The sequence below is a fragment of the Abramis brama genome (genome assembly GCF_963993115.1).
Source record: "Abramis brama genome assembly, chromosome: 13".
NCBI lineage: Eukaryota > Metazoa > Chordata > Actinopteri > Cypriniformes > Leuciscidae > Abramis > Abramis brama.
The window spans coordinates 32,141,089-32,163,138 of NC_139975.1; the positions used below are offsets into that span (position 1 = coordinate 32,141,089).

Here is a 22,050-nt window from a genome sequence, read left to right on the forward strand (position 1 = left end):
TGCAACCATCTCAATGTGAACGGCTCTAATGTTCAAGCAGGTGAAAATGACTCCATAACGCTTCAGAGTGGTTCTTCCTCGCTTTACTTCAAATGGGCCGAAACAATCCAGTCCAACATGAGTAAAGGGTGGTTTGTCTGGGGAGACACGATCCTGTGGCAAATCAGCCATCTGTTGATGACCTGCAATTGCGTTGAACCTTTTACACACTACACATTTTGACAGAAATGTTCTTATGGCTGCGCTAGCTCCGGGGATCCAATATCGCTGTCGAAGAGCCGCCAACATGAAGTTCCGTCCACTATGTCCCACTTCTTCATGAATTTGTCGCAGGATTAGATTAGAAATGTGTAAATCTTTTGCCAATATAATTGGGTGTTTAGAGTGTTCAGAAATCAATGCGTTATCAAGGCGTCCACCAACCTTGATGATATCACACTTAAGTATTGGATTAAGGCTATAAAGAGGACTACTTCGCTTGACGACTCCACACTTTCGTAGACTCTTTAGTTCCTCCGGGAATCTCTTTCTTTGAGAAAGTCGGATGATTTCCATTTCGGCCTTTTCCAATTCTTCCAACGAAAGTAAGTCCTTACGCACTGTAGGTTCAAACTTCTGCATCTCCTGATTAATAATCATCTCTTGTTGATATGGATCTGTATCAGAGCAGACAAGAACATTTTGCAATCGTTTCCTTTCCTTGCTACGATCCATCAAGATTTGTCTCAAACGAAGGATCCATGCTACGGCTTTCTTCAGTCGAATCCAAGAGGAGAAGTAATTAAAGAGATATGATATGGAGTCAGAATTTTCATCGACTTTTATCATGTTTACCAAAGCACTCCTTTTAATCTCAGAATCATGAGGCAATATCACATCCCTATAGGTGGGGTCCATTGGCCACTCTTCTTGTGATCGAACAAGAAATGCGGGACCAGAAATCCACGTCTCGTTCTTCAAAAATGAATCCACCTTCACTCCTCTAGACGCCAGATCTGCTGGATTGTTTGACGAATTCACGTACCTCCATTGTTCTACATCAGAAACCTTCAAGATTTCGGACACTCTATTACCCACGAAGCACTTAAATCTTGAGGTGCTATTTCGAAGGTATTTGAGTACTGAAGTACTGTCAGTCCAAAAAACGGAGTTCTGAAAGGGCATCTTGAGTTCTTTCATCCAGATCTTGTCAATACGGCTTGCAAGAGTGGCAGCTGTAAGTTCCAGGCGAGGGATTGTAATGGACCTTAATGGTGTAACTCTTGCCTTGCTCACCAGAAGGGTAGAATATGCCTGTTGTTGGTCATTATGGAGCAGCAAATAGGATACCACACCATAACCTTGCTCGCTTGCATCTGAAAAATGATGCATTTGAGCAGAAATTACATCTCCAAACCCGTCGGGCTTCAAACACCTTCTGACCTCAAAACTCTCCAAGTGATGCAGATCATCCAGCCAGTGCATCCAACGATGAACATACACTGATAGAATATCATTGTCCCATCCAATTCCCTCCCTACACAGATCCTGCAGTATCCTCTTGGCAGACAGAATCACAGGTGACAAGAACCCCAGAGGATCATAGATGGAACTAACCACTGAGAGAATTCCTCTCCTGGTAAGAGGTCTATCCTTGACTACCACTTTGAATTGAAAGGCATCCGATTCAGCACACCATAGCACTCCTAATGCTCTTTCCACAGGCAAAGTGTCACGATCGAAATCCAAATCCTTTACCTTTTTCTCTCTGTCCTTCTCAGGTATGACACCCAATACAGCACGGCTGTTGCTCGTCCATTTTGTTAAACGAAATCCACCTTTAGCACACATACTAGTAAGATCCTTGTACAGCTGCACAGCATCTGATTCGGAAGGTACGGAAACAAGGCAGTCATCCACATAGAAATTATTGAAGACAACATCCATTGTTTTGGGGTCAAATAGATCCTTTTGATCCATTGCACATTTCCTCAATGCAAAACTCGAGCAAAGGTGATGATGTAGCCCCAAATAAATGAACCACCATTCTGTATTCCTCCAGACTGCTGTTTACATTACCTTCTGGCCACCACAAAAATCTCAAGAGATCACAATCTTCTGGGTGAACTCTGATTTGATGGAACATGGCTTCAATGTCGGCCATCAGGGCAATAGATTCCAATCTAAATCGTACAAGTACACTCACCAGTGAACTGGTTAAGTCTGGACCTTGTAGAAGCTTGCTATTCAGTGATGTACCCTGATAAGAAGCTCCACAATCAAACACAACCCTAATCTTGTGTTTTTTTAGATGATATACACCGTGATGGGGTAAATACCACAGACGTCCGTCACGTCTCTCCAGTTCAACCGCAGGTACCCTTTCTGCATAACCCTTATGGATCACATCCTCCATAAAGACGGTGTAATCTGCATGAAAGGAAGAATTCACTTTAAACCTTTTTTGAAGAGTTAAAGCACGTTGTTCTGCAATTCTCCTGTTCATTGGCATGGCTACTTCAGCATTTCTGAATGGTAGACCGATGTAATAATGACCATTAATCAGTCTTGCTGAATTGGACACAAAATTCATAAACTGTTGATCTTCTTTAGATGTTCCTACCATTTCTTCATGAGCAGTCTCTGGAAAATCGGCCTTAAATTGCTGCTTCCACAACTCTTCCAACTTCATTACTGCAATCCTATTCACAGTCACGGGAAGTTGGTTGGCAGCATCGTCTCCATTCATGCCTACTCTCATTAGGGAAGTCATTTCGAACAGGGTCCAGGGCGCCACTCAAATGACACGAAGTGGGACGCACTTCGTGGACGCTGCGCAGCGCCCCCTAGACGATTTTTGGGGGGCCCCGTGATGCCCCTTCCCGAAAGGGGCCGTCCCCAAGGTCCCCTGAGAGGCGGACCCAAGACTCTAGACCCCCCAGGGGCCATATGGGAGGGGCCAGAAGTTACCTCCCCAAAACCGCAGTTCGGGCATCCGCCACCAGGTGGCTCACCGACGTCCCACCCGCAACCTATTCGACGGGCGTCGAATAAGTTGGGGGTGGGCGTCCACGGAGTGCCTAAACGTCCCCCTTACAGCCTATTCACCCTTACAGGCTCCGCGCCATTGGCCGAAGTCACGGGGTGGGCGGGGCCGTCCACGGAGAGCCTATTTGTCCCCTTACAGCCTAAATGAAGCCAGGGGGCGGGGATCGATCCCGGAAACGCCCTCTGTCCACGGACAGCCTAAACGTCCCCCTTGCAGCCTATTCCCCGCCTCCGCGCCCCACGCCATTGGCCGAAGTCGCGGGGTGGGCGGGGACGTCCACGGAGAGCCTATTTGTCCCCTTCTAGCCTAAATGAAGCCAGGGGGCGGGGATCGATCCCGGAAACGCCCCCTGTCCACGGACAGCCTAAACGTCCCCCTTCCAGCCTATTTCCAGCCTTTGTCCACGAAGTGCCTATAGTGTCCCCTGACAGCCTATTCTTCATCCCTTTGTCCACGAAGTGCTTATGGTGTCCCCTGACAGCCTATTCTTCATCGGTTATTATTATTATTATTATTTGTGGTCAAACCTACTGTACACCACTCAGGGGACACTGTACAACACACTGATGTACATTTCACCCATTGATTGTGCAAAATTTGCATAAAATCACACTGTCCACGGACAGCTCACAGGGGCCCTGTCAAATAGGTTGCCGGTGGGATGCTGTTTTTGACTTAGACATTTTCAGCATGTGAGTTTTAAGAAAGATACGTGTGAGTTTTAGGGTGATTGGCCACCTGTAACTATCTACAGTGCTTTTATGTGGTCAAACCTACTGTACACCACTCAGGGGACACTGTACAACACACTGATGTACATTTCACCCATTTATTGTGTAAAATTTGCATAAAATCACACTGTCCACGGACAGCTCACAGGGGCCCTGTCAAATAGGTTGCAGGTGGGATGCCGTTTTTGACTTAGACATTTTCAGCATGTGAGTTTTAAGAAAGATACGTGTGAGTTTTAGGGTGATTGGCCACCTGTAACTAACTACAGTACTTTTATGTGGTCAAACCTACTGTACACCACTCAGGGGACACTGTACAACACACTGATGTACATTTCACCCATTAATTGTGCAAAATTTGCATAAAATCACACTGTCCACGGACAGCTCACAGGGGCCCTGTCAAATAGGTTGCAGGTGGGATGCCGTTTTTGACAGACATTTTCAGCATGTGAGTTTTAAGAAAGATACGTGTGAGTTTTAGGGTGATTGGCCACCTGTAACTAACTACAGTGCTTTTATGTGGTCAAACCTACTGTACACCACTCAGGGGACACTGTACAACACACTGATGTACATTTCACCCATTAATTGTGCAAAATTTGCATAAAATCACACTGTCCACGGACAGCCTAAAGGGGCCCTGTCAAATAAGTTGCCGGTGGGATGTTTTGAAGTCCCATCTGTAACTTATTCGACAGGGCACCTGTAGGCTCCCCGTGGACATTGCATTAAAAAGGTCATATTTCATAAATAAAGTGGTTACTTGTGGTCAAACCTACTGTACACCACTCAGGGGACACTGTACAACACACTGATGTACATTTCACCCATTAATTGTGCAAAATTTGCATAAAAACACACTGTCCACGGACAGCCTAAAGGGGCCCTGTCAAATAAGTTGCCGGTGGGATGTTTTGAAGTCCCATCTGTAACTTATTCGACAGGGCACCTGTAGGCTCCCCGTGGACATTGCATTAAAAAGGTCATATTTCATAAATAAAGTGGTTACTTGTGGTCAAACCTACTGTACACCACTCAGGGGACACTGTACAACACACTGATGTACATTTCACCCATTAATTGTGCAAAATTTGCATAAAATCACACTGTCCACGGACAGCCTAAAGGGGCCCTGTCAAATAAGTTGGGGGTGGGATGTTTTGAAGTCCCATCTGTAACTTATTCGACAGGGCACCTGTAGGCTGTCCGTGGACAATGTAATAATGGATCATATTTCATAATTACAGTGCTTTTATGAGGTACAATTTCACGTGCTGGCCATCTGGGGCCCCACGGTGGGCCCCGGACCACCAACTGAAAATTTTTTTGAGTCCCTGCGACCTTTTGACCCCAGTTTTCCAGACGTCCCACCTGCAACTTATTCGACATAGGCTGTTGGTGTCCAATTGGGCCAATTAAGCACGAAAATAGGTCGAAGGGACACGGAACTTCACACACCGTCCCAGGGGCCCGTGACGAGGCGCCCAAGTCAGTTTCGGGACGACAGTGCCGAACCCTGACTTAACCCTAACCCTAACTGTAGTCCCATCTGTAACTTATTTGACATAGGCTGTTGGTGTCCAATTGGGCCAATTAAGCACAAAAATAGGTCAAAGGGACACGGAACTTCACACACCGTCCCAGGGGCCGGTGACGAGACGCCCAAGTCAGTTTCGGGTCGATCGGACCATTCTGTCCGTTGTCCACGAATCACCTACGAAAATGAATGGTATAAGTTACACGTGTACACAGGTCCCGTCCGGCACCCGGAGCTTCGAGGGGCCCCAAACTTCACGTGCCGGTCGTCTGGGGGCCCCACGACAGCATATCAATAGGAAAGGCGTCTAGAACACAGGGGACATATTTTTGGTGTGCTTTGTCAAAAATTCTCAATAGGCCCTCTTTCTCACATAGACCTACAGACCCTCTTGAATGGGCAAATTGAAAAATAGGGAGGAGAATGTTTTTCTGCCAAAAAATAGACATATGACTAATATAGGACCCCGGGGGCCCCCGGATTACCACCGTACAAAATTTGGAGCCCCTGCGACCTTTTGACCCCAGTTTTCCAGACGTCCCACCTGCAACTTATTCGACATAGGCTGTTGGTGTGCAATTGGGCCAATTAAGCACGAAAATAGGTCGAAGGGACACGGAACTTCACACACCGTCCCAGGGGCCCGTGACGAGGCGCCCAAGTCAGTTTCGGGACGACAGTGCCGAACCCTGACTTAACCCTAACCCTAACTGTAGTCCCATCTGTAACTTATTTGACATAGGCTGTTGGTGTCCAACTAGACCAAATAAGAACGAAAAAAAGTCGAAAGGGCACGGAACTTCGGACGCCGCCCCAGGGGCCCGTGACGAGACGCACGACCCGGTTTCGGGTCGAACGGACCTTTATAACCAACCCGTTGGCTGAATAACACACTCGGAAATGACCCTGGACCCCGGGGTCCGGGGTCTTGGGCCGGGGGCCCCTGGACTTCCCCGATGCCAAATTTGGAGCCCCTGCGACCTTTTGACCCCTGAAGAACATAAACACTCCAACGGGGGTTGCCGTGATGGAAACAGGTTGGAAGGGGACACCATAGGCGTTTCGTGGACAAAGGGACGAAGACTAGGCTGACAGGGGACACCATAAGTGCTTCGTGGACAAGAGGAAGACTATGGCACAAATAGGCTGTTAGGGGACACCATAGGCACTTCGTGGACAAGAATAGGCTGTCAGAGGACATCCTAGGTGGTTCGTGGACAAGAGGAAGACTATGGCACAAATAGGCTGTTAGGGGACACCATAGGCACTTCGTGGACAAGAATAGGCTGTTGGTGGACACCATAGGCACTTCGTGGACAAGAATAGGCTGTCAGGGGACATCCTAGGCGCTTCATGGACAAGAATAGGCTGTCAGGGGACACCATAGGCACTTCGTGGACAAGAATAGGCTGTCAGGGGACATCCTAGGTGCTTCGTGGACAAGAGGAAGACTATGGCACAAATAGGCTGTTAGGGGACACCATAGGCACTTTGTGGACAAGAATAGGCTGTTAGGGGACACCATAGGCACTTCGTGGACAAGAATAGGCTGTTGGTGGACACCATAGGCACTTCGTGGACAAGAATAGGCTGTTGGTGGACACCATAGGCGCTTCGTGGACAAGAATAGGCTGTCAGGGGACATCCTAGGCGCTTCATGGACAAGAATAGGCTGTCAGGGGACACCATAGGCACTTCGTGGACAAGAATAGGCTGTTGGTGGACACCATAGGCACTTCGTGGACAAGAATAGGCTGTCAGGGGACATCCTAGGCGCTTCATGGACAAGAATAGGCTGTCAGGGGACACCATAGGCACTTCATGGACAAGAATAGGCTGTCAGGGGACACCATAGGCACTTAGTGGACAGGAATAGGCTGTTGGTGGACACCATAGGCACTTCGTGGACAAGAATAGGCTGTTGGTGGACACCATAGGCACTTCGTGGACAAGAATAGGCTGTCAGGGGACATCCTAGGCGCTTCATGGACAAGAATAGGCTGTCAGGGGACACCATAGGCACTTCGTGGACAAGAATAGGCTGTCGGTGGAAACCATAGGCACTTCGTGGACAAGAATAGGCTGTCAGGGGACACCATAGGCACTTAGTGGACAGGAATAGGCTGTTGGTGGACACCATAGGCACTTCGTGGACAAGAATAGGCTGTTGGTGGACACCATAGGCACTTTGTGGACAAGAATAGGCTGTTGGTGGACACCATAGGCACTTCGTGGACAAGAATAGGCTGTCAGGGGACATCCTAGGTGCTTCATGGACAAGAATAGGCTGTCAGGGGACACCATAGGCACTTCGTGGACAAGAATAGGCTGTTGGTGGACACCATAGGCACTTCGTGGACAAGAATAGGCTGTCAGGGGACATCCTAGGCGCTTCATGGACAAGAATAGGCTGTCAGGGGACACCATAGGCACTTCATGGACAAGAATAGGCTGTCAGGGGACACCATAGGCACTTAGTGGACAGGAATAGGCTGTTGGTGGACACCATAGGCACTTCGTGGACAAGAATAGGCTGTTGGTGGACACCATAGGCACTTCGTGGACAAGAATAGGCTGTCAGGGGACATCCTAGGCGCTTCATGGACAAGAATAGGCTGTCAGGGGACACCATAGGCACTTCATGGACAAGAATAGGCTGTCAGGGGACATCCTAGGCGCTTCGTGGACAAAACCATTAAATAAGTTGGAAGTGGGCATTTTAGGCTGTCCCTGGACATCAACAGTGCCCCTAGAGGTGTCCATGCGGAGCCTAGGGCCCCTTGCACTCCCTTATAGCAAAGTAAGGGACATCGGCCAATGGACAACACAACTGATCACCAAATGGGATCCCAAATGAAGCCTACGCGTCCATCGTACTACTATTTGTCCAATGGCAACTTAAATGAATGGGGAAATTTCCACAAACAGCCTAATTTCCCTTATTCCTTAATTAAGGGAACTGCCTTACTGGCCCCACTGAAATGACACACGGTGGACGGCAGTTCCTGGACGCTGCGCGCTGACCTCAAATATTTTTTTAGGGACAAGGAAACGCCCCTGGCCTCATCTTGGGACTCCCCCGACGCCCGCGGAGAAACCCCCATGTTTCTAGATCCCCCAGGGGCCCCGCAACGGGGGTCCAAAGTCACAACAGCCTTACTGCTGTCCGATAAAGGCCTATTTGTCCCCTTCCAATCTACCTCATGGGGACACCGACTTACGAACACGGAATCGATTCGCCAACCACGTGGAACAGTCTGGGGACGTCCACACACCCCCAACACATGTCGGGGCCCCTTTCGGGGGACTCAAAGTTGGTGAGGTCCCACCTGTAACTTATTCGACGGAGCCCATGTACGCTGTCCGTGGACATTGCATTAAAAGGTAATATTTCATAAATAAAGTGGTTATTTGTGGTCAAACCTACTGTACACCACTCAGGGGACACAACACAACACACTGATGTACATTACAGCCATTAATTATGCATCATTTGCATAAAATTCAACCGTCCAGGGGGAAGCCTATAGGAGTCATGTCAAATAAGTTACAGGTGGGATGTTTTGGTAGAAGTCCCACGTGTAACTTATTTGACAGAGCGCCTATAGGCTGTCTGTGGACATTACATTAAAAGGTCATATTTCATAACTACAGTGATTTTATGTGGTTTAACCTGTTGTGTGCCACACAGGGGACACAACACAACACACTGATGTACATTTCACCCATTAATTGTGCAAAATTTGCATAAAATCACACTGTCCACGGACAGATCCCAGGGGCCCTGTCAAATAGGTTGCAGGTGGGATGCTGTTTTTGACTTAGACATTTTCAGCATGTGAGTTTTAAGAAAGATACGTGTGAGTTTTAGGGTGATTGGCCACCTGTAACTAACTACAGTGCTTTTATGTGGTCAAACCTACTGTACACCACATAGGGGACACAATGCAACACAATGATGTACATTTCACCCATTAATTGTGCAAAATTTGCATAAAATCACACTGTCCACGGACAGCTCACAGGGGCCCTGTCAAATAGGTTGCAGGTGGGATGCCGTTTTTGACTTAGACATTTTCAGCATGTGAGTTTTAAGAAAGATACGTGTGAGTTTTAGGGTGATTGGCCACCTGTAACTAACTACAGTGCTTTTATGTGGTCAAACCTACTGTACACCACACAGGGGACACAACACAACACACTGATGTACATTTCACCCATTAATTGTGCAAAATTTGCATAAAATCACACTGTCCACGGACAGCTCCCAGGGACCCTGTCAAATAGGTTGCAGGTGGGATGCTGTTTTTGACTTAGACATTTTCAGCATGTGAGTTTTAAGAAAGATACGTGTGAGTTTTAGGGTGATTGGCCACCTGTAACTAACTACAGTGCTTTTATGTGGTCAAACCTACTGTACACCACACAGGGGACACAACGCAACACAATGATGTACATTTCACCCATTAATTGTGCAAAATTTGCATAAAATCACACTGTCCACGGACAGCTCACAGGGGCCCTGTCAAATAGGTTGCAGGTGGGATGCTGTTTTTGACTTAGACATTTTCAGCATGTGAGTTTTAGGGAAGATACGTGTGAGTTTTAGGGTGATTGGCCACCTGTAACTAACTACAGTGCTTTTATGTGGTCAAACCTACTGTACACCACTCAGGGGACACAACACAACACACTGATGTACATTTCACCCATTAATTGTGCAAAATGTGCATAAAATCACACTGTCCACGGACAGCTCACAGGGGCCCTGTCAAATAGGTTGCAGGTGGGATGCTGTTTTTGACTTAGACATTTTCAGCATGTGAGTTTTAGGGAAGATACGTGTGAGTTTTAGGGTGATTGGCCACCTGTAACTAACTACAGTGCTTTTATGTGGTCAAACCTACTGTACACCATTCAGGGGACACAATGCAACACAATGATGTACATTTCACCCATTAATTGGGCAAAATTTGAATAAAATCACACTGTCCACGGACAGCTCACAGGGGCCCTGTCAAATAGGTTGCAGGTGGGATGCTGTTTTTGACTTAGACATTTTTAGCATGTGAGTTTTAGGGAAGATACGTGTGAGTTTTAGGGTGATTGGCCACCTGTAACTAACTACAGTGCTTTTATGTGGTCAAACCTACTGTACACCACTCAGAGGACGCAATGCAACACAATGATGTACATTTCACCCATTAATTGTGCAAAATTTGCATAAAATCACACTGTCCACGGACAGCTCTCAGGGGCCCTGTCAAATAAGTTACTCAGGGTTATGGGGGACACCATAGGCACTTTGTGGACGACTTCAGCACATGTAAGCTGTTTGAGGACACCGTAGGCCCTTCGTGGACGAATTCCACTCATATAGGCTGTTAGGGGACACCAGAGGCACTTCTTGGACAACTTCCGCACATAAAGGCTGTTAGGGGACACCCTAGGCACTTCGTGGACGACATCCGCACATATAGGCTATTAGGGGACACCCTAAGCACTTTGTGGACGACTTCCGCACAGATAGGCTGTCAGGGGACACTATAGGCACTTCGTGGATGACTTCCGCACATAAAGGCTGTTAGAGGACACCCTAGGCACTTCGTGGACGACTTCCGCACATATAGGCTGCCAGGGGACACTATAGGCACTTCGTGGACGACTTCCGCACATATAGGCTGTCAGGGGACACCATGAGCACTTTGTGGACAAAGGGATGAATTATAGGCTGGAAGGGGACAAATAGGCTTTCCGTGGACAGCCCCACCCACCCTGCGACTTCGGCCAATGGCGTGGTGCGGGTAGGCAGGAGATAGGCTGTAAGGGGGACGTTTAGGCTGTCCGTGGACAGGGGGCGTTTCCGGGATCAATCCCCGCCCTCTGGTTACATTTAGGCTGGAAGGGGACAAATAGGCTCTCTGTGGACAGCCCCACCCACCCCGCGACTTCGGCCAATGGCGTGGTGCGGGTAGGCAGGAGATAGGCTGTAAGGGGGACGTTTAGGCTGTCTGTGGACAGGGGGCGTGTCCGGGATCAATCCCCGCCCCCTGGCTTCATATAGGCTGCCAGGGGACACCCTAGGCACTTCGTGGACAAGAGGAAGACTACGGTAGGGATAGGCTGTCAGGGGACACCATAGGCGCTTCGTGGACAAAAGGATGAAGAATAGGCTGTCAGGGGACACCCTAGGCACTTCGTGGACAAGAGGAAGACTACGGTAGGGATAGGCTGTCAGGGGACACCTAACGCACTTCGTGTACAAAGGGATGAAGAATAGGCTGTTAGGTGGATGGTATAGGCAGTTCGTGGACATAGTGGCCCCGTGGACTTCGTAAGCCATCTGTGGTCACCACCGTGGAGCGAGATCGCCCCCTAAAGGTGTCCATCAAGGGCCCTATGGGCAATGACACGCATTACTACGCATTACCCCTCAAAAACGCAAAGTGTCCATTTCGTCATTAACTTAAGCGGCAAATGGGAGTACATTTGGAGCAGAGATCCCACCGAGTGCTTACGCGTCCAATGGCAACTTAAATGAATGGGAAGATTTCCACGAACAGCCTAGTTTCCCTTACTCCTTTAAGTGGTCCGTTAACAGTCCATCTGAACAGGGTCCTTACAGCATATGGGCCATTATTTTGACTACGTATGACCTCCCAAGGCTCCAATGCTTCTGGAACATTAGCTCCAATCAAAAGCTCAATGCCAGCATTAATCGTAGGTAAACAGATATGACTCAGATAAGGCCAACACTCAAGATCTTTCTGTAAGGCGATGTTCACTGTGGTCACGGGCATGATCTTCTGTGTATACACTTCAGGCAATGCACAGTAGTATTCTTGACTCAAGCCAGAAACCTCCAAGTCTTTCAGAACGTAGCTGGCGACTGATTTATCTTGACTCATAGTTCTGAGAAGAATATTAACTCTCTTTCCAGGGAGGTTGAGCTTGTTCATCAAACTTTCCGTACAGAAAGAAGCGGAACTCCCAGAATCGAGAAAAGCATACGTCATTACCACGCTGTTTCCCTTTTTTGATTTAACACACACAGGAACGATAGGTAACGCACAGTTGTCATTACCAGCCCCAGTAAGACCACTAGTTTGGAGAGAGACCATAGCACTGGCTACTGCTGACTTGAATTCGTCTTTCTTCTTGTCCAAAGTGTCTACCTTCTCATGAGGATAAATGTGAAGAAGACTTGGATGTTTAAGACTACATATATTACAGATACTTCTTTTTTTGCAGTCCCTGCTGAGGTGTCCTGTATGCAAGCAGCCAAAGCAAATTCCTCTCGTCATCAGAAAGTTCATTTTTTCTCTGTGACTTCTTCTGGTAAGTTTATTACAGACATCCAGTATGTGTTCACCGCTACAGAAGAGACAGATTCTGTTGGAAAAAAAAACACATTTGTTTGGTAAAAACATGATTTATTGAAAATATCCAAACATACAATGTTTATACCTCTTAGAGCTGCATAAGTTTCACAGATTTTCATCTTAACCTGTAGGAATTTAATACAGCACTGACGTCTTTACAAAACAAGCTCAAACATGGAGAAGAAATGAAGAAAAAGTGTGATAAAACAACTGAACACATCGAGGTGAGGATATAAAGAGTTAAATACTCAACATTCACACACAGAGTGTATTATTGACATTAGTGGAGTGTGTGTTCATACAGCGCTGACTGAAGTGAATGTGATTTGATTTCAGTCTCAAGCTGAGCACACAGAGCGTCAGATTAAAGAAGAGTTTGAGAAGCTTCATCAGTTTCTCAGAGACGAAGAAGAAGCTACAATCACTGCACTGAGAGAGGAAGAGGAGCAGAAGAAGCAGAGGATGAAGGAGAAGCTGGAGGAGATGAACACACACATCTCAGCTCTTTCACACACTATCAGAGACATGGAGATGATGAAAGACAATGACGTCTCATTTCTAAAGGTGACAAATCAATATGGCTTCATTCTTTGTGCATAAAACAACTTGTATAGAGACACTCATTGACAATGAGAGTGTTTGATAAGATATTAAAATGTTTTCAATCTCTATATTTTCCAGAACTATAAAGTCACAATGGAAAGGTGAGTGAGCTGCTCGTATCTCTTCTCTCAGTGGATCTGAACTCAAATTCACTGCAGTTCTGACTCCTGAATGTTCCTCAGAGTCCAGATCTCACAGCCGGATCCACGGATGAGTTCTGGAGCTTTGATTCATGTGTCGCGTTATCTGGGTAACCTGCCGTTCAGAGTCTGGAAGAAGATGCTGGAAACTGTCCAACACAGTGAGTCTCAGCAACATTAATATTTGATAGAAATATATTTAATAATTTCCAAGTGAATCTGAACTGTATTTCAGAAAATCATCAGATCATACAGCGAACTCATAATGAAAAGTCTATTCCTCATGGTCTATGTTTATGTATTAGGATACAATAGTGTTTATTGAATACTGATATCAAACCTGAAGCCTCAATCCATTCTGACAGTAACTGAGAGACCATTGAAATGATAACATGATTTATGATTTATGAAGTCTTTATATGTGTTTTACATTTCTAATAAAATCATATTTCATCCTGTAATCTGATGTTATTCTCTTTGCAGCTCCGTTGACTCTGGATCCAAACACAGCATATCCTTGTCTCACACTCTCTGTTGATCTGACCAGTGTGTCGTACAGTCGTGTATATAAAACACTTCCTGATAATCCAGAGAGGATTGAAAGGTTTGCATGTGTCCTGGGATCTGAGGGCTTTAACTCAGGAACACACTGCTGGGATGTGGAGGTTGGAGACAATACAAGCTGGAGTCTTGGAATAACCACAGCATCAAACCAAAGGAAGGGAGAGGATTTCTTTAAGTCTAATGTCTGGTGTGTGGATTACAGGAACAGCAAATACACCTCAGAATCCCCAGAGCGACCCCACACTGTCTTTACTGTTAAACAGAAGCTTCAGCGTGTGAGAGTTCAGCTGGACTATGACAGAGGAACAGTGTCATTCTCTGATCCTGTAACTATCACACATTTACTCACATTCACATCCACCTTCAACGACACAGTCTTTCCATTCTTATATAATCGCTGCACAACTCCTCTGAGGATCTTACCAGTTAAACTGTTTATTACAGCAGAAAATCACAGTTAAATCTGATTCTGCTTCTAGATTAATTCAGTTTTGCAAATTATGATTCAATAATAATACTGTAATCAAAGGGTCTCATTGATCAATCACACTTAAATGTAAAATTTTGAGCCGACTTAACACTTGTGCGTCTGAGTGGACATTTATTTTACACTAGTAACACAAAATACTCAGGACCTTACAGACAAAAATGTCACCCGTGAAACCCATTAAAATGGCAATTTTAACTACAAAATGATGCAGTCTTTGTTAATGGGCTTTTGTTTTGTTGGAAAGGCTTCAAAAAAGTTTTCTATTTTTTACAAGCCGTTTTCTCAGGTTTGGTCTTTAAAGCAAATACTCACTTTTTTCCTGTTTTCTGCATCTGCATATTAGAGTCAATTGGATAAATTATTGTGTAATAATTGTATGTATTTACCAAAAAAAATTATTTGTGCATGTAATATTTCATAAAGAAAAATTCTACTGTACTATAAATCCCAAATCCCAGCGAAACACCAGTGGAGCTTAGCAGGCATTTAATGGGAAAAGTTTGGTACTGAACCCAGACAAAATGTGTGTGTGTGTGTGTGTGTGTGTGTGTTACCAACTCCCTCTGCTAGACAGGCTCATGTAGTGTAAGGGCGAATGCTGTTACAAAGTTTTTCACAACCCTGCAGTCCCAGTGAGAAAAACCTATACCAAAATATATTGAAAATACATTTATTTCACTCTGAATATACTACAAACCCATTAACATATTTACTGACATGTTGCTTGAGACTTACTGGTATAGATATTATAATTCAACTTTTTTAGGAGTACTTCTTTTCACTTTTTTTTTTTATATTAAGCCTAAAATGTTTCAATATCACAATTAGTAAGGATAGTATGATTTCTGTATAATATCTGTCTTTAAATGCAAGATATTTAAAGTGTGCCTAGAGTTTACTTGCACTAGTTCCATTTAAGCACAATCAAATATAGCCTACTTAACTTGAACTGCAATTAATTATGTGAAAAAATGTGAACACACTTTCTATTTAATTTTCAATACAATGACTATTACAGCTGAATGGCACCAACAGAAACTACTGCAGGATATTTCTGCCCCCAAACACAACATTGAATTATTTTACTGAAAGATTAGTCAAACTCATTAAAACCAGTAACGTGTTTTTAAATAATTAAAGTGAATTATTAAAAGAAGCTGCTCAAAATTAAGCGTAGTTTCAGTTCTGGCGGGTCACGTTAGCACATTAGAGCACGTTAGAGTCCTATACTCAGCTGATCCACATCTACCTATAGGAATACGACGCCTATCACTGTATTCATATATAAGCTCCTTCAGTATTATCAGCAGCTATCGCGTTTCTCAGGAGCTCATTACCCTCCTCCATCCCCAGCTCCTCCTGTCCAGTCAGGATTTGGCATTCAGATTCCCCTTGAATCAGAATAAATTCTCGAATTATGTTGTACTTTAATGAATGATATCAGCAATACATTCATGTTGGTTCTGTTCTGTTTACCCTAAGGGGGGTTATTGCTGCTCTTATCCATGCTAGACTGCATGAATGCGCAGGGAGTTCTCTTTCATCATCTCGTTTCGAGATCCACCTATGGGAAGGGCATCCTGTACCTGACCTCTGCAGAAGCATCCAATTGCACCAAGTCTGGCTAACAGACAGAAGCGCGCAGCCAATGCCAGGTAAGGCCACACCCCCTTACCTAAGGCATATATATATAACGCTGTCAGGCGTGCTGCTATTCCTCAGTTGACATTCGCTTCTCGCGATCTCTGCACTGACACAGTTCAGTTGGATTAACGTTACGCTGCTCACTTTCGAGTCTTCAGGAGGACATATCGCCAGATCAGCCTCCGCCAGACGTGAGTGGCAGTCGTTTATTCAGCCTATCCGCTGTGATTTTTGCATCCGGAGCCGCCCGCGCTCTCACTGTCCTTCACCTGCTCCTCCTTACATGGCTGCCCGCCACGGATTTTTCCGAGTTCTTCACCGCTAGCCCACCCATGGCTATGTGACCGTCTAAACAGCCGCTTCTCCGGGGAACAGCCTATCACGACGAGCCTGCCTGGCCGCGTGTGGTGCTCTTATCGCCGCTAAGGACCCTCTCGTTCTGCGCGGTTTGCTTGGGCTTAACACGCTCAAGAAGCTTTGGAGAACCCGGAGAATTGCGGTCATTGTAATTGCTGCACATGTAGCTTTTTACTAAGCCGGCATTTAGTTGCACGATCCAGCGCGCCGTGCTCGGCCTTTCTGACTCGGATGGGGGACACGGTGATGATGACGCGCTACCGGGGGACTCCCGGAGCGCCACCTCTCTAAATATTTGAGCTGACATCAGCCCAATCCACATTCCCTGAAGAGGACATCTTCGCGGGAAAACCTCACTCTCGTTAATGAACCGGCCGGTTCCGGCGACGGGGATGACGCGGTCCTTTTAGCGTTCCCTAGGCTAGCGCTCACGCGGCTTTGCCTCAGTCCATCCTCCTGGAAGTTTGTGAGCGAGCGGCCATTCGTCTCATCATTGTGTGGCCAGCTCCACAGAGCGCCACCGACCAGGATAGGAATATTTACGATGGGTAAGCGCTGAGACCACCGCCCAGTCTGAGGAAACAACTCTTAAAACTGGAGCGTCCCGCTAGACTGTTAACACGGTCTCACGGGCCTTGATGTGTTACGATTACGTGTTGAGGCTTTCAATTTATGCCTTCCTAGGAAGGCGGCCCCGAACGCAAGCGGCCTGCCTGTTGTTCGACCGTTGGGAGTATCGAGCCCGCGTTCACGGGCCACGAGGACGTTTAGTGGACGTTGTGTGTGTGTGCCCCCCCCCCCCAAGCGGGGCTGTCGTGAGGAAAAGTACATAGCAGTGTTACCACACTGCACGCACTTGGTTCCCCTTACCCAGTTATTAATGGCTTCGGCCCCAGTGTTTCCCAACACAAAACACACACATTACTAAACAACACATTTAACAAACGAATCAAATGAATTCGTGCAGATTTATATATCTGCCAACATACTAGAGAGCAAATCTCTCTGATCCCATGCATGTCGCCCTGAGTCCGTCCACAAGAGGGCGCCATTGCCTCACAAATCAACTAGCTGGGCTCACACAGCTCAGTTGTGGCTGCCCAGCCATGTGTTTTTAGTGGACGTTGCGTGTGGAAGGCTTCGGCCCATGTGTTCCCCAACACAAAACACACACATAACTAAATGAAACTTTAAAACAAACGAATTAAATAAATCCGTTACAGAGAGAGTATCTCTCTCCGTGGATATTCTTTTTCTGCCTGCAGTGTGTTTTTAGTGGACGTTGTGTGTGGAAGGCTTCGGCCCCTGTGTTCCCCAACACAAAACACACACATAACTAAATAACACTTTAAAACATACGAATTAAATAAATCCGTTACAGAGAGAGTATCTCTCTCCGCGGATATTATTTTTCTGCCTGCACTTGAGACTGCCCAGTTCATGTGTTCAGGAGATATGTGTGTTTTCCGCCCACTTTCAGGCCTTGTGAGGGAAAGTTTAGCACAGTGGACACCACACTATGTTCCCCTCACTCTGTCAATAAAGGCTCCGGCCCCAGTGTTTGCCCAACACAAAACACAGAAAGTTACGAATCAAATGAATTTGTTTTGGAGAGAAGACCTCTCTCCGCAGAGAAAACTTCTCACTGCAGAGAGAGGAAATCCCTCCGAACCCCTGCATGTCGCCTCTAGTGTGCCCACTAGATGGCGCCTTTGCATCACAAATGAACCAGCTGGGCCCATACAGCCCCACTCCGGCCCGAGCGGGGGCGCTCTCGAGTCACGAAGCGGCTTGGCAAGCCATTTCAGCGCCCGAGTGGGTTTTGCGTACCGTAATCCCAGGGTTACAGGCTGCAGTTTGCAATAAAACCTCCACTTTTCAACGGCGTTCTCTCTTCTCACACAGAAGAAAACGCCTCACACATTCTGAAAGAGGAAATTTCCTCCCTCCTAAACAAGGGAGCGATTCAGATGGTGCCACCCAATCTTATAAACCATGGTTTTTATTCCTGGTATTTTTATGTTTCCAAAAGGCGTGGTGCCCCCCGCCCTATATGGACCTTCGAATGTTGAACAAACATTTGAGGAAATACAATTTCAGAATGTGACACAAGGCTCTCTCGCCCGTGCCATAAAGCAGAACGACTGGTTCACATCAGTCGATCTGAAAGATGCTTTCTTTCACATAAGTATCTACCCTCCACACAGGAAATATCTTCGTCTCGCCTACCAAGGCATTTGTTACGAATTCACAGTTCTTCCGTTCGGGCGAAATTTGAGTCCCCGAACTTTCTGTCTATGTGCGGAGGCGGGCGTGGCGCCCCTGAAACTATCAGGGCTGAGAATTCGGACTTACATATACGATTGGTTCATCATAGCCAAATCAAAGGAGAAGGTGTCGCTGGACACCGGCCGGGTGCTCGCGCACATTACATCCCTCGGGTTCAAGGTGAATGCGAGCAAAAACAATCGGACTCCCAGTCAGAATGTCATTTTCCTGGGCTTGGAATTGAACTCAGTCTCCATGCGAGCGCGTCTCTCTCAAGAGCGCGTTCGCTCGCTGATGGACTGTCTGTCTCAGTTCAGAGAAGGGGCGAGAGTCATATCGCACATGCCTCAGGCTGCAGGGTCTCATGGCTTCATCTATCCAAGTTGTGCCGTTGGGTCTCCTGAGAATGAGAGCGTTCACGAAATGGGTTTTGTCACTACATTTCAGCCCGATTCGCAATCTCTGCCGCTCGGTAACAGTGACGCGCGCCTGCTCGGCGGCCCTGCACCATTGGGAGAGCGAGAACTTTTACGCACGGGGAACCCCCCTTGGGACGGTTACGATGCGGAAAGTTTTGACGACAGATGCGTCCTTAACAGGCTGGGGTGCCACCCAGGAAGGCAGAATGGTGAACGGTCTGTGGCTGAGCAGACTACGTTCAGCGCACATTAACTATTTAGAGCTTTTACCATTTGGAAAGCTCTGAATCATTTTCTGCCTCGCCTGCAGGGACATCCCGTTCTAGTACGGTGCGATAATACCACGGCAGTGGCTTATATCAACCGTCAGGGTGGCATGCGCTCGTCGAAACTCCACGCTCTAGCTTACAGGCTGTTGGTGTGGAGCAGACAGGTTTTTCTGTCATTACGCGTTACTCATGTTCCGGGCATTCTGAACAGAGGCGCGGATCTGCTATCGAGGGGAAACCCAATCCCAAAGTGCTGCTGTATGCTTTTCCTCCCCTGTGCCTGATAATTTCACACTGGCCAGGGTGAGAGAGCACGGCCTGTCTCTCATTCTGATAGCACCCAGGTGGCTCAAAGCCCCGTGGCTGGCAGAGATAATCCCTCTGTTGTACACCGAGCCATGGCGCCTCCCCCCTCGCACGGACATACAGTCCCAAGCCAACGGGGAGATTTACCACCCCCACCCGGACAGAGTGATTCTCTGGGCCTGGCCCATGAGAGGACGAACCTAAATGCACTGGGGCTCCCGCCGCGTGTTATCGCCACTACTCAGAATGCCAGGGCCGTTTCCACACGATCCCTATATGGCTGTAAGTGGCAAGTGTTCGAAGGGTGGTGTGATGGGCGTGGTGCCTGATATTTTGTGTTTCCTGCAAGACCTCATGGAAAGAGGCAGGTCCTTTTCCACCATTAAGGTCTACCTGGCTGCGATTTCAGCCTGTCATGTGGGTTTTGAGGGCTCCACCGTCAGGCAGCACCCTCTAACCCGCAGTTTTATGAAGGGTGCACGCCGCTCTTTGCCGGTCATCAGGAGATCTGTTCCAGAGTGGGACCTCTCCATGGTGCTGGAAGCGCGGTCTCTTTATCCTTTTGAGCCTCTGGGAAGTATTTCCCTTAAGCTGCTGTCCCTCAAGACAGCTTTGCTCTCGGCCTTGGCATCTGGTAAACGGGTCAGTGAGCTACATGTACTCTCGGTTCACCCCTCGTGCGCCAAATTCTCCCTAAGTGGAGATAAGGTTTCCCTTAAGCCTAACCCGGCCTTCATGCCGAAATGCTTCCCTGTGTTCACTTCGGAGGTTTTGGAGCTATCCGCTTTTCACCCTCCACCCTTTGCCTCCTCGGAGGATCAGAGGCTGAATGCTCTGTGTCCCGGACGCGCTCTGCAAGCATGTATGACCAGGACCAGTGCTTTCCGCAAGAGCGACAAGCTCTTTGTTTCAAGGGCTCCCCCGCACAAGGGGAGTCCCATTTCAAAGCAATGGTTAACCAACGAGGAGAGACTGGGCCGGCTGGCCATGTTCATTCCTGTCACCAAGCATTCGCATTCCTTCTTGGGTTTAGCTATGTGCATTGGTGGTGCGGGGGCCACTATCATGTATGTGTCTCATGCATGTTTCATGCCCTGCTTGTCCACAGCAGTTTAGCATGGCGTCACCCTTGCAGGGTCATGTTTGGGGGACGTGTCAGGCACCGCCTCTCTGAGGTGACCGTCCTTCTCTGGCCTTCAGAACCTCACTGTGAGTGTATTGGGCAATCGGGGAGCTGTCCATGTCTCTCCCATAGGTGGATCTCGAAACGAGATGATGAAAGAGAACAATAGGTTACTGTCGTAACCCCGGTTCTCTGAAACATCGAGTGGAGAGATCCACCAGCTTCGCCCCGCTTGCCGCACGAGAAGCGAATATACTTACTGAGGAATAGCAGCGCGCCTGACAGCTATATGCCTTAGGTAAGGGGGTGTGGCCTTACCTGGCATTGGCTGCGCGCTTCTGTCTGTTAGCCAGACTTGGTGCAATTGGATGCTTCTGCAGAGGTCAGGTACAGGATGCCCTTCCCATAGGTGGATCTCTCCACTCGATGTTTCAGAGAACCGGGGTTACGACAGTAACCTATTGTTCTTGCCCAGAACAGAACCATACAGCCAATCCAAACTGTATGCTAATTGTCAGTCGTATTTGATGATAGTGGTCCTGACAGAATTATTCATTTGTGAATCGGAGACTGTGTTTGTTTTTGCATGCAGCTTACGAGGAAAGGTCATGTGCATTATTTTATCATCAAATTCAGATTACAAAATTACATTCACAAATCAGGTAAATATTTCCAAGATATTACCATAAATCTGTAACATAAGGTAAAGTAGAGTGTGAGTAACGCAGCTAACACTGGCACAACTGTGAAAGAAATGTTAATCAGAATAAACTATATTAACAAATATGTTTTAACTGTCACCAACCCAAATGAGAATTATTTGTAACTCTGGGGGTCCCGCTCCATGTAGAATAAAACATTATTATTATTATTATTATTTGTAGTTTTTCTAGAAGACTAATATGTCTGGAGTCCTCATCTCATGTGGGTATAGACAAGTTTAATTGTATTTGTCAGAAGTACGGTTAATTTAATTTTTATAATAATTAAAAAATATATATATATATATTGGAAAACATCACACAATAAGCAAACAAAGTACAGGCAGGATGGTCAAAAAACGTAAGGAAATGATGTTATTTTGTATATAACTAAGGTTTGTTCCATGACATTTATAAATATAAATGAAACAATTCCACATGTATACTAACTGTTTTGACAGCTATAATTGTTGTAAAGTGTTCAT

At 46.8% G+C, this 22,050-nt stretch overlaps 1 protein-coding gene across 1 annotated transcript; it reads left to right on the top strand.

The window, feature by feature from the left end:
* The first annotated feature begins 13,433 nt into the window (after positions 1-13,433).
* LOC311094715 (zinc-binding protein A33-like) lies at positions 13,434-14,494 on the top strand. The gene is made up of 2 exons (XM_084132842.1): positions 13,434-13,585; positions 13,908-14,494. The coding sequence occupies exons 1-2, from the start codon at positions 13,456-13,458 to the stop codon at positions 14,447-14,449; spliced, it is 672 nt and encodes a 223-aa protein (XP_083988968.1). The 5' UTR covers positions 13,434-13,455; the 3' UTR covers positions 14,450-14,494.
* Positions 14,495-22,050: the final 7,556 nt, after the last annotated feature.